Source organism: Camellia sinensis, chromosome 9 (assembly GCF_055761805.1).
Source record: "Camellia sinensis isolate YWXY chromosome 9, ASM5576180v1, whole genome shotgun sequence".
NCBI lineage: Eukaryota > Viridiplantae > Streptophyta > Magnoliopsida > Ericales > Theaceae > Camellia > Camellia sinensis.
In genome coordinates, this window is record NC_138969.1 from 162520951 (window position 1) to 162533251 (window position 12301).

General features: G+C 30.9%; 1 protein-coding gene across 1 annotated transcript; it reads left to right on the forward strand.

Annotated features, from left to right (window-relative positions):
- Nucleotides 1-210: 210 nt before the first annotated feature.
- Nucleotides 211-6734, forward strand: LOC114293702 (transcription factor MYB102). The gene is made up of 3 exons (XM_028237827.2): nucleotides 211-4912; nucleotides 5110-5239; nucleotides 5684-6734. The coding sequence occupies exons 1-3, from the start codon at nucleotides 4780-4782 to the stop codon at nucleotides 6549-6551; spliced, it is 1131 nt and encodes a 376-aa protein (XP_028093628.2). The 5' UTR covers nucleotides 211-4779; the 3' UTR covers nucleotides 6552-6734.
- Nucleotides 6735-12301: the final 5567 nt, after the last annotated feature.

Sequence of the window (12301 nt, forward strand, 5' to 3'; positions counted from 1 at the left end):
TTAATAAAAAAAAATTGTAAAAAGTCTCATTTCTTTCTACTTAGGAGAGAAGACTAGATCACGTGGACTCTTTTGGACCCACCATATAAGTTTCATTTTTTAAGATATGCCCATTCATTTTAGTCCCTAAGCCTAGATTATTCATGGAAAAATTTAATATGATTTGATGATCATAATTATATAGTTATATCACATTTGTAGTTGTTGTCGTCTTTTTTTTTTTTTTTAAGAGATGACAATTATAATTTTAAAAATAAATTTTTGATTATTTTTTTTTAAGGCAAATGTGATGAAATTGTAAGACAATAATTATCAAATAATTTTTGTATTTATTTATTTATTTTTATAATGATCGACACATAGAAGTCGAAAAATAAATGGATTGAGTCATCAAAGTGGACCACGTGGTGGCCTACCAGAATCCAATAAAATTGTCCAATATTGAGAGAAGTTGGATCTTATCATAGGATTGGTTAATAAAATATTAAGGCTATGTTTGGTATGGGCTATTTTGACTATTTTAGTTACAAAAAAGATAAAATAAGATAAAAAATTAATAAGACAATGTTACATTCAAACCATAATCATTTCATTTTTTCTCTCATAAAAGTCAAAAAAGTAAAAAATCCTATCACAAACGAGACTTTTTGGCTTTAGGCTAAAATAGCCAAAAATTAAAAAAATCAACTCACATCCCAAATGAAAACTAAATAGGTGTACAATGTTTAAAAAAAGTATCTTCATAAAAAAAATATACAATCATTATAAATTTGTATACCAAAGTCTATTAATCTATTTATTCTAAGAATAATGTTATGAATATCAAATTTTTGTACTAAATTTGTTTATCATCTAATGTGATACTACTGGATATACAATATTTGGAATATGGATCCGTTGCACCAATGCAATGATATCACATTATTTGATAAAAAAATTTACTACAGTGATTACAAACTAAGGTTTTTTAACAGAATAATACCGAACTAAACCAAACCAAACCAAACCAAACCAAACCAAACCATACTAAACTAAACCTTGAGTCCCATCAAATGGGGTTAGGTACATAAATCATTCTTTTCCACGCGACCCTATCAAAGGCCATTTCGTTAGTCAAATTAAGTAGATCCATATCTCTATTTACAATGTTAGTCAACGTTAATCTAGGCCTACCCCGTCCCCTAACACTCCCCCTCTACCGTTACAGCATTGCATCTCTTCATTACTGCCTCTGTTGGTCTCCGTTGAATGTGACCAAACCATCTCAATCGATTTTCTCTCAACTTATCTTCTATCGGTACTACTCTTACCCATTTCCGAATACACTCATTCCTAATTCTGTCTTGTCTAGTCTTGCCACGCATCCACCTTAGCATACTCATCTCCGCCACACTCATCTTATCTACATGTTGTTTCTTGGTTGTCCAACACTCCGTCCCATACAACATCGCTGGTCTAATAGTCATTCTATAGAACTTACTTTTTAGTCTAGTGGGTATTCATTTATCGCACAGTACCTCAGACACACTTCTCCACTTACACCATCTCGCCTTAATCCTATGGGCCACATCCGCATCAATCTCCTCTGCTGTTGAGATAATCGGCCCTAAATAACGAAAATGTTCACTCAGAGGCAGTTCTTAGTTCTCAATCTTCACTTCTCCTCTGTTTTCATTGTTACTGTTACTAAATTTACACTCCATACAATTCATTCATTTAAAGCCATATTGTCTATCACTGTGATTATAATTTACAAATATATTCGTATTACGTCATTTTGAAACTGAATTTTATAATGATTTTTAATACAAATTTTTGAAAGATACAATTTCGGAAATTTTTTTTTTTTTGTTGCTATTTGTGTGTTTTTTTAAACTGAAAATTTTGATCCATCTGTTAATTTCTAAAATATATATATATATATATATTTTATTTTATGTTGTTGGCCTTTTCGTGACACCAAGGATCCTCTAGAGTGAAATTTTCTTAAAGTTTCCTAGAGTACTACATTGTGTGGTTGAGATTTACTGGTAAGTCACGTCAGAAAAATTGATGTGACTTGACAGTAAATCTCAACCACACAATGTAATACTCTAGGAAACTTTAGGGAAAAATCACTCTAGAGGATCCTTTCTCTTTTCGTGAGGGATTATATGGCTAAGCCAAGCGGGTTGAAAATGGAGCCATGCAAACGCGGCTTAACGCGAAGTCTAGGAAAAAGTAGAGGGGGGTACGTGGCATGAATATGTCGATTGACAGCTAATATGAATCCAGAAATTAAAGAGAATCACCCCGCCGGAAAATGATGTATCGCTTGTGAATTATAGAGAGAGAGAGAATATAAATCTATTTGAGAGAGAGAGATTTGAAATGGTCAAAATTAAACATTGGACATTTTGTATAAAAAATTTATAGACTTAAATTTGTAAATTTGAGGGCAAATTTTGAAAAGATTGTTTTATATAAAATTCAATATTAAGTTAATTAAAGGTATAAAAGGGTTGTTTTGTTTAATATTTTGTAAGGTAAAAATTGATAATAAATAATTATAAGTTAATACCACCTCTTCACTTATGTCTCAATAATTGTTTCTTTAAAATTTATTTAAGTCATTTGTCTCTCATAAAATAAAAATTGCACTAAACAGTCAAAAACATATATAAAAAAAAAAAAGAAAAGGAAAAAAAAAAGTTACAATAAGTGATTTGGTATTGTTGGACAATCTTCACTGTATTTAAAAGATTTAATTCTATTGTGTACACAACAACAAATAGAATTTAAAGAAATAAAGAAAAGGAGAGAATTTGTTTGATTACAAAAATCAAACTCGAAATAAAAATAAATAAATAAAAACAAATTTTATTTTGTTACAAAAACAAAATTAAAATCTGATTTAAATAAATAAAAACAACACTGAAAATAAATTAAATAACTTACTTGATTTAATTTCTTCGAATTATTTTCTGATCAAGTTCAGTGTTTGACACTGTGTCCTTAAGACAGATTCGTCCTCTCCGCGGTTCTTTCAGAATTTGGACGTCTATCTCCCAGGATGAAATGATCTTACTGCAAGCAATAGCAACACTACAAATTGTTTGCCTTACGAACACACTAAGTGTTTACACTCTTTCTTTCGGAAATAAAATGCAGCAAGATGAAGAATATAATTAGCAGAAGTGAAATACGAAATTTCTGAATGGAAAATATCAAATGAGGGTGGTCCTATTTATAGATGTGAAGGTGGTTTTTGGTTTTGAATTGAACAGGCATGTGGCTCTTGGTTTTGAATTGAACAGGTATGATACCTGTTGTTTTGAATTCAAACAGATAGCAAAATGGGAAGGGCTCTGTTTGGATGAGTAATAAATCCAAATCAGTTTAATTCTGTTTGAAAACGGGAAGGGCTCTGTTTGGATGAACAATAAATCCAAATCAGTTTAATTCTGTTTGAAAACGGGAAGGGCCCTGTTTGGATGAACAAAAAATCCAAACCAGTTTAATTTGAATTCTGGATTTTATTTTAATAAAAAATAAAATTAAATTCAAATGTTTTTGGCCCAAAAAGATTAGAAGCCCAACCCAACCACACACCACGCACTCGCGCCCAGGCCTAGCCCAACCTGCCTGATCAGATGGCGGCGATTTTTGGGTCCAATGGGTCTAGCCCATTTTGCCCATAACCTCTCCCTCTAAAACACTTGGGTACCCCTTGGGGCACACCCCAAGTATCTCACCCTAAGCCTTATAAACCCTTTCAAAACTTCCCACCAAATCAATGTGGGACAAGCCAATTTACAACTTTAAGGAATTTCAACAAAAACTCCATTTTCATGGAGCACACTTTGGCTTCAATTTCCCATTCACTCGGTAATGGTTTTGAGCAACCAAATATACCACGTGAATCACAACGCGGCATAGAACGCGTTACCACTTTGACCCGAGTAAATCGACATTCGGGGCCCACCTAAAAAATAGACCGAACTAAGGAAAAAATTCTGGTTTTATTCAGAATTTTATAACCATTTTTCCAACAATTTGGTGGTCTTGAGACATGATTAGGTAGTGCTTTAAAAGTATTGTGATTGGTGAAGAAAGTAGAATTCGCAATTTAGTGTTAGGCAATGAGAAACAGTAAATAGCATAAGATTTGATGATTGGTAAAAATATTGTCACGTGACACCCAAGACCACTTAATAATTTTCCTAGAAATGGCCACCACCTCCATAAAACTACATAAAATTTAGCCAAAAATATTTTTTGAAAATACCACTTCATGTAAGTCGTGTAATAACATTAGCTTAAAAAAGTAGAACAATGTCAGCTATTTCAAATTTATAGTATATATTTTGACATTTATATCGTAGCGTCAGATTGTGTTTGATTCATAATTCTCACATAAATTCATGAATAAAAAACAGCATAAATGAATTATTACTAGTGCTTGAAAATTTTGTTTTAAAAATAGTAACTCGTTACCATCTTGAGAGATCAAGAGAGGGATTTTTTTATTTTATTTTATTTTATTTTTATTTTTATTTTAAATCCAAAGAGAGAGAGAGAGATTGAGGTTTCACATTTTTGTTCAAAAGAGAAGGGACACGTCCTATGAGGACGGTACCGAATCCCTTTGACTTCCACCATTGTTTTCTTACCCTTCTCTCTTGTATATATACACACCATCAACATGCACTTCTCTTACGGAACTACTATATCTTCTTTCTCTCTCTCTCATCAAAGAAATTTTTAGCAAAGGATCAGTGTTAATTGGTAACAAACACCATGGGAAGAACACCTTGTTGTGAAAAAAATGGATTGAAAAAAGGTCCATGGACTCCTGAAGAAGATCAGAAGCTCATTGATTATATTCAGAAGCATGGCTATGGAAATTGGAGAACACTTCCCAAGAATGCCGGTATGTCTTCTTCTTCCTTCTCTTATTCATTAGTTTTCACAAAAATCAATCACAGAACTAAAAATAACTCTATTCTATTCGATTATGTGATTATTGGTTTCTGTGAAAGTAGATGAAGTGTTGTTTTCATTACTAAATTCATGGTTTGCTTTTTATGGGTTTTGTGTGTTGAAAGTTTGTTGTTGATGCAAGAATAGGGCTCCAAAGGTGTGGAAAGAGTTGTCGGCTTCGTTGGACAAACTATCTAAGGCCTGATATCAAGAGAGGTCGATTCTCTTTTGAAGAGGAAGAAACAATAATCCAACTACATAGCATCTTGGGAAACAAGTAAGTTTCTTTTTTTTTTTTGATTCAATCTACTATTTCATACACTTTTTTAATATTAAAAAAATATTCACTCTAGTTGGTTGAGTTTTCAAATTATTATTTGTTTTTTTAAAAAATTGAAACTAGTTTAACAATAATAAACACTGATTTTTTTTTTTTTTTAACTTTTAAAAATTGTTTTCATCCCAAAAAGGAGAAAGAAATCTAATTTTGAAAATTCAACCAAACATGGTGTTATGTATTAAAAGAAAAACTTTTTAGAATTTGAAATTTCTGGCATAGATTTGAACTTCTTGTTGCATGATCAAATACGGAATGATATGGTTTATGGATTTCGAATTTTGAACATTTTTGTAGCATTGTTGTGTGAACATTAAGTTGTACTAGCTTTGATTTTGTTCATGTGCACTAATTTAATTTTGTACTGTCATTGTTTGACCATAGGTGGTCTGCCATTGCTGCTCAATTGCCCGGAAGGACCGACAATGAAATCAAAAATTACTGGAATACCCACATTAGGAAAAGGCTTCTCCGAATGGGAATTGATCCGGTGACTCACAATCCTCGTCTTGATCTTCTTGAACTTTCTTCAATTCTAAGCTCATCTCTCTACAACTCCTCTCAAATGAATCTTTCAAGGTTGCTAGGTCTCCAACAGCCCCTTGTTAACCCGGAAATCCTAAGGCTAGCCACTTCTCTTTTATCGTCTCAGCAATGCGAAAACCCTAACCCTAATTTCCTTTTGCAAAATGTTCAAGAAAACCAAGTTTGCAATCCCAATCATGTCCAAAATCAATTGGTTTTACCTAACCAAAATCAAACCCTACTTCAAGAAATTGAAGAAAATCAAGAAATTCTTGTTTGTACCACATCGAGTACACCTTGTGTCCCATTTGCTAGTGATGCCCAACTCATGGAACCAAATGTGCACCAATTCTCATCAAATCTAACCGACTTTAGCTCCCAAAATTGTCAGTTAAATCAGTGGCAAAGCCATGAAATGCCTTCTAACTTGACAGAAGACTATGGAGCTCTATCAAGCTATGGCTATTACGCGTCCGATCAAAGCATCATGGACCCTCATCCATCTGATCAAAACTCAAATTTCCAATCCTACAACAGCAATAACTTCAGCTTTGCATCTGGGTTATCAACTCTAACAACACCTTCATCGAGCCCAGCACCGTTGAATTCGAATTCAACATACATCAACAGCAGCAGTACTGTTACTGAAGATGAGAGGGAAAGCTATTGCAGCGGCATGTTGAAATTCGAAATCCCAGACATGCTTGATGTTAGTGAATACATGTAATTTGAAAATCAAACTGATCAATCAAATAGTTTTTGATTTTTCTTTTGCTTTTTTTTTTTTTTTTTTTTTTTTTTTTTTTCCCCTTTAAAAATGAGATCCTATGGGGATTTCACTTTGTTGATGTTTCGTGTACAATTTCTTAATATTTTGTTGCAATTTTGTCAAAGCTCTTTGTCTCCCAAATTGCACCATACTTTGTTCTTTGTTCATGTGAACTTTCCATTATTGATATATTATTATTATAAATTTTTCTCTTCATTTGGTAACTCATTGTATATTGAATTCAATTGATGTCAAATGGATAGACCATCAATAGTATTAAAACCATAGAACCTTCTTGTCTATCTATCATCCAAAATATTAAAAACACCACGAAATATAAAATATTAACAATGAAATCAATTTTTTTTTTGCATGGATAGACAAACATTAACAACTCTTCATGTCTATCACTCGAAATATATTTACTTATCCAATAAAAAAAAACTAATAATATACTAACAAAATTTTTGTACTGAATTTTCATACAATATGATATTATTTTTTTGTGATCCTTTGATTTCTAATCAAAATACTGCCATTGTAAATCTTGGGGCCACCACTTTGTGCATTATGCTAAAGGTTAGGTGTGTACTCAATCTTTTCCCTCCCAAACACACATTAATGTGTACTAATTGGGCGTTGTTTTTTTTTATTTTTTATTATAAGAAAAAAAAAAAAAACCCACATATGTTTTTTGCTTGGCAACAAGAAACAATTCTTTCAAGTAAGTTTATACTAATAAATTTACAAATAATCATCTAAAATCTACTCTAACTAAGCTAAAACTATATTGAAATCAAAGTGGTTTCACAGATGGCAACAGTCAGACACCGGTGACGTCTGTGAATGCTGCCACAGATGAGAGGCTGACACATGTTTCCGTCACCGGTAAGTGACTTTTTGCTTCCTAATAAAATAATAATGAAATTCAGAAGTCTGAAAACTCATAATAATTATTATTTAGATGTGTTTAAAATTATAATGTGTTGAAGATTGAATAAATAAATTATAAAATTTACCTATAAAATTAAATCTAAATCATACATTACTAATTTTAAATAAATTTTCACGTAAAAATTTTAAGTTCGTAGTATATTTTATTATAATATTAACATATTAAGCATGGTGATAAGGAAGGCTTTTGACAAAGAGATGCACGTGTCAGGTTATCAGCGGTGGATAAGGTTGTGTGTGGGGACCACTTTAAAAAGTCTTTGCTTTATTGAAAACCATGGCATGGTTCTTGTGGTAATTTTATTGTCTTTTTCAATCACCACCCGCTTACCTGCAATTAAATTTTTTTTTGGCCGTGTCAAACACTGCCTTAAATGGGGTTACGTCAGCATGTTAGACACTTGGATCCATTATGCATAGACAAGTGGGTCCCACTTGGTGACCGGTTGACCCGGTGGCAACCAGGATCTCTTATCCATTGATTAAGGTTTTTTTGTCACCTATTAATGCACTAATAGAAGAAAGTTTTTGTTCTTAATGATTAATGTAATCATTAAGAAATGACAATGTTGAGTAACCTAAATAATTCAGTGCCGTCTCGACAACTTAAAAAAAAAAAATTGCGTTTTGCAATTCTCCCCAAAAAAAAGCCAAAATGACTTTTTACTTTAAAAACCATTTCGGGAGGTGAAAAAAAAAATTACTAATAAAATTACAACTATACTTTTCACAGATCAAAATGAGCTACATATAGGTAAAATTGTAAATTTTTTAAATTAAGCGGGGATAGTTTAGTCATTTTATTATGATGTAATAAACAAATATTAACAAAAAAAGTCAAAAATAAATTTTTACTAATTTTTCAAATCACTTTCTAAAAAAATTAAAAAACTTGATTAAAAGTAAAAAATTAACTTTTAATTATCTTTTTAAAATACCCCTCAGTCACAAAGTAAGATGCATAATCGAAAGAGATTCACATGACGAAATGTCCTTTTGATTATAATGAGAGATTTGTAAAATTACGATGTGCTGTGTTTAAGTTATATTTTAATTATATTATATTTTATTTTTAATGGTTTGATGAAATATTTAACAAGTCACAACTGGAAATTACTTTCTTCCTTAGCAAGCTCGGGATTAACAATAATGGTCGGACCACTCACTCTTGTTCAATAGTGATTTCTTTATTCTTTAAACAGCAACCTAAAATGATCCGATGTGTTTGAATATTGTAACTTTAAGCACATTTGTACATTTTTAAAGAGCATACACTATGAACAATACTAGTAATTCTTACACTCACTATGAATTCATAGATGTCACTCTCCCTCATAGATGTGAATATTTATTCTTGAATCTTTTTTTGAAATTTTTATTCAATGTTTATTATATACATATTGTCAAAGTCTAATGTTTATTATATACATATTGTCAAAGTCTAATATAATATACATATTGTCAAAGTCTAATACAATTCACATATTTATAATTTTTCTGTTTTAATGTTAGGAAAATAACAATTTCTAATCAGGATCATTGAGATACAAAATAACAAACAATAAAAATTAAACGAATTGAAACGATCACACACACAAGAAATACAAAGATTTACGTGGATTACCCCATAATAGGATTATGTCAATGATTGTTGAGATTTTCACTATAATAAGAAAATGGTTATAACTCTTCTAACAATACAAGAGGTATCCCCTTCATCTATTTATAAGTATAAATTTTAGGACAGCACAAGACTCAATATATAGTACTTATTAGGGTTCACAATACTCAATAATTCTTTCCATGCAATTTGTATATAGTTCCATTAGTCTCAAAGACACCCATTGTCATTTTGGTTTAGGAGAACTTACGTGTAGGTCCTAATAGGTATATTTATTGTCCAATAAGTCCTATACTAATTAATAACATTTTTCATTAAACACTATTAAAAAATGTCACTAATTGTTAATTTTCAGTAACAATTTGAAAATTTGGTCACAAAAAATGTAATTAATTATAAGTTTTTCAAAAAATGTAATTAGTTATAACTTTCAGCAGTAATTAGAAAAATTCGTCATAGAAAAATGTTACTAGTTGTAAGTTTTAGAGACAATTTATAAAAACCGTGACAAAAAAAATCACTAATTGTTAATTTTTAGCGACATTCAAAAAATCGTCACAAAAAATTATTTTTAGCAATGATTTTATAAGGACTTACTTTTAATAGGTTTTATTCTCAATAGGAGTTGATGAGAATTAAATTCAACTATTAAGACTTATTTGTAATTTAACATTTGGTTTATGCATGCTTGAGCAATGATCTGTTGTGAGAAAAGATTTTGGATCAAAGTGACAAATAACTCTCAAACGGGAGCGAAATGAAATTATTTCAAGAAACCATTGCAACATAAAAGCATATAATTATTATATAAAATAGAAAAATTATACAGAATAACTATGTGTTATGATCCCTTTATTTTAAAACACAAAACTCATTATTGTAATCATAACTTATAAATATATTATTGTCATGTCATTCAAAAAAATAAATTTCATATAAAGATTCTGGTAATATCACATTTTTCTTACTATGAATATCATACATGAGAGGTAACTCAATTATTAGGTCGCTTAATCCATCGCCTATGACTTTCAAAAAAAAATCTCAAAGAATCCTTATCTTTAAAAGCCCCAATTTTTTAGAAAGTCAAAAAAAATCTCAAAAAATCCGGATTACTTAATAAATTAGAAAAGTTTTCTCTTTGGTGTTGATTTTCCGAATTCACTTTTCAAAAAATTTTACTTCTTTATTTTTCATATTTTTTTTTGTTTTCATTGAATTTCTTTAATATTTTAAGCAATTTTTTTTTTAATTTTTAGACACAACTAACATAAATACACTTAAAACATATAATATTTGTGAAAAAATCTTTAAAAATTCACCAAATACCAAAAATACAAAAAAAAAGAGAAGAAAATTCAGCATATTTTTCATATTTTTGTGTATTTATTAATTGTTTAAAATATTTTTTCACAAATATTTTACTTTTTAGATACATCTCAGTAAGGTGTATCTAAAAAAGTAAAAAAAAAAAAAAACTTAAAATTTTAAAAATATTCACTAAAAACAAAAAAAAATATATAAAAAAATAAAAAACTTAATTTTCAAAAAATTAAATTTAAAAAATGAAAACCAAACATACTTAGACAAAATAGAAATATTACTGTTGTTTTCTCTCCGACAAAACAACAAACAATTAAGAAAAGAAATATGAAGAAAAGATAACACAAATGATTGAGATGATACCTACCAATAATTGTCAACCAAGATATGGGCTACAGTGATTGCACTCTAAGATCAAAAAAATAATATTAAAAAAAATGCATAACCTAAACATTTTTCATATTTCTACTGACTATTCAAATGTTGACATCTCAATTTGTTGACTAAAATCACCAAAATGAGAGGCCCTAATCTGCTATGATTCATGAAACTGTGACCTCGAATTCACACATGAAATGTGTACCCCATATAATCAACTCTACCATCTACCCACTATAAAAGGAGTGTCAATAATGCCGAGTGCACAAAGGGGCCTCATCGACGCATTATTCAGACATGCCACTATCCAAAAGTGACCACTACTGACCACTACTTTCGTATTCCCTATACATACAGTTTTCCCTTTCATCTTGGTGGGCGTATCCAAATGATCATAGGCTGCAACTTCATTAGATCTATGTATGGTGACTGGGTTTAAATCCCGAAATTGTGACTTTTCAAATCACTTTTTCACTTTCTCTTCTCTCTCTTACTTTTCCAAAATCACCATTGTTGAGCCTCTCACTCTAGACTCTACCTTCTCTCTAGGTTTTGATCTAGTAGGAGTGATTTACTCACCTTTGGCCTTTACAAAAAGGTTGTTGATCGTCGAGGGCTTCATTTTAATCTGAAAATCTCGGGTTTTGGAGCACGTTGGGTTTTGTCGTCTTCTCCTTTGGGACTCCGAATTTGAGGTAGGGATAACCTACTCCTCTCTATGGGTTTTGTCTTTAAATTTTGGTATTTTGAGATGTTGGGCTTGGTTTGGTAATTTTGTGAAAGTTTGGGGCTTTTGTGTAATTTTTTACAAAAGTTGGGATTTTATTCATAATAAACCTAGATGCATGTTTGGCATAGAAAAGTGGAATGATTGTTGAATCATTGATGAAAATGGGACCTAAGGGTTGAAATGGTAATTATGGAAAATGGCCTAATTACATTGTTTAATTAATTGGGATAATTAATTGGTGAGAAATGAGGAAATGAAATGTTGATTGAATATCCATTTGTGCATTTATTTTCTGTTTTAGAAATAACTGCTTTGGGCTATCGGTGGAGGATAGTCGAGATTGTTGTAGACAATGCATGATGATTAGGTAAACGGAAACTAATCAATGGAATGTGTCATGGAACTTGACGGTTGATAGAATACATTAATTGTGTGTATTGTGTGATTGTATATAGAACCAATGTGTTTATATACGTTATGTGTAGAGGAGGAGATAGGGGATGTACTCCGCGGTTTAGGGGAAGATAGGGGATGTACCTCTAAACCGGATAGGTATTGGGAGGAGATAGGGGATGAACTCCGTAGACAGAGCTCATATGCTTATCTTTGTGAAGTGTGGATACAGCTTGTATGCTTATCTGTGGATATTGTTGTTATACATATCTGTTGTGAAGTGTGGATACAGCTTGTATGCTTATTTGT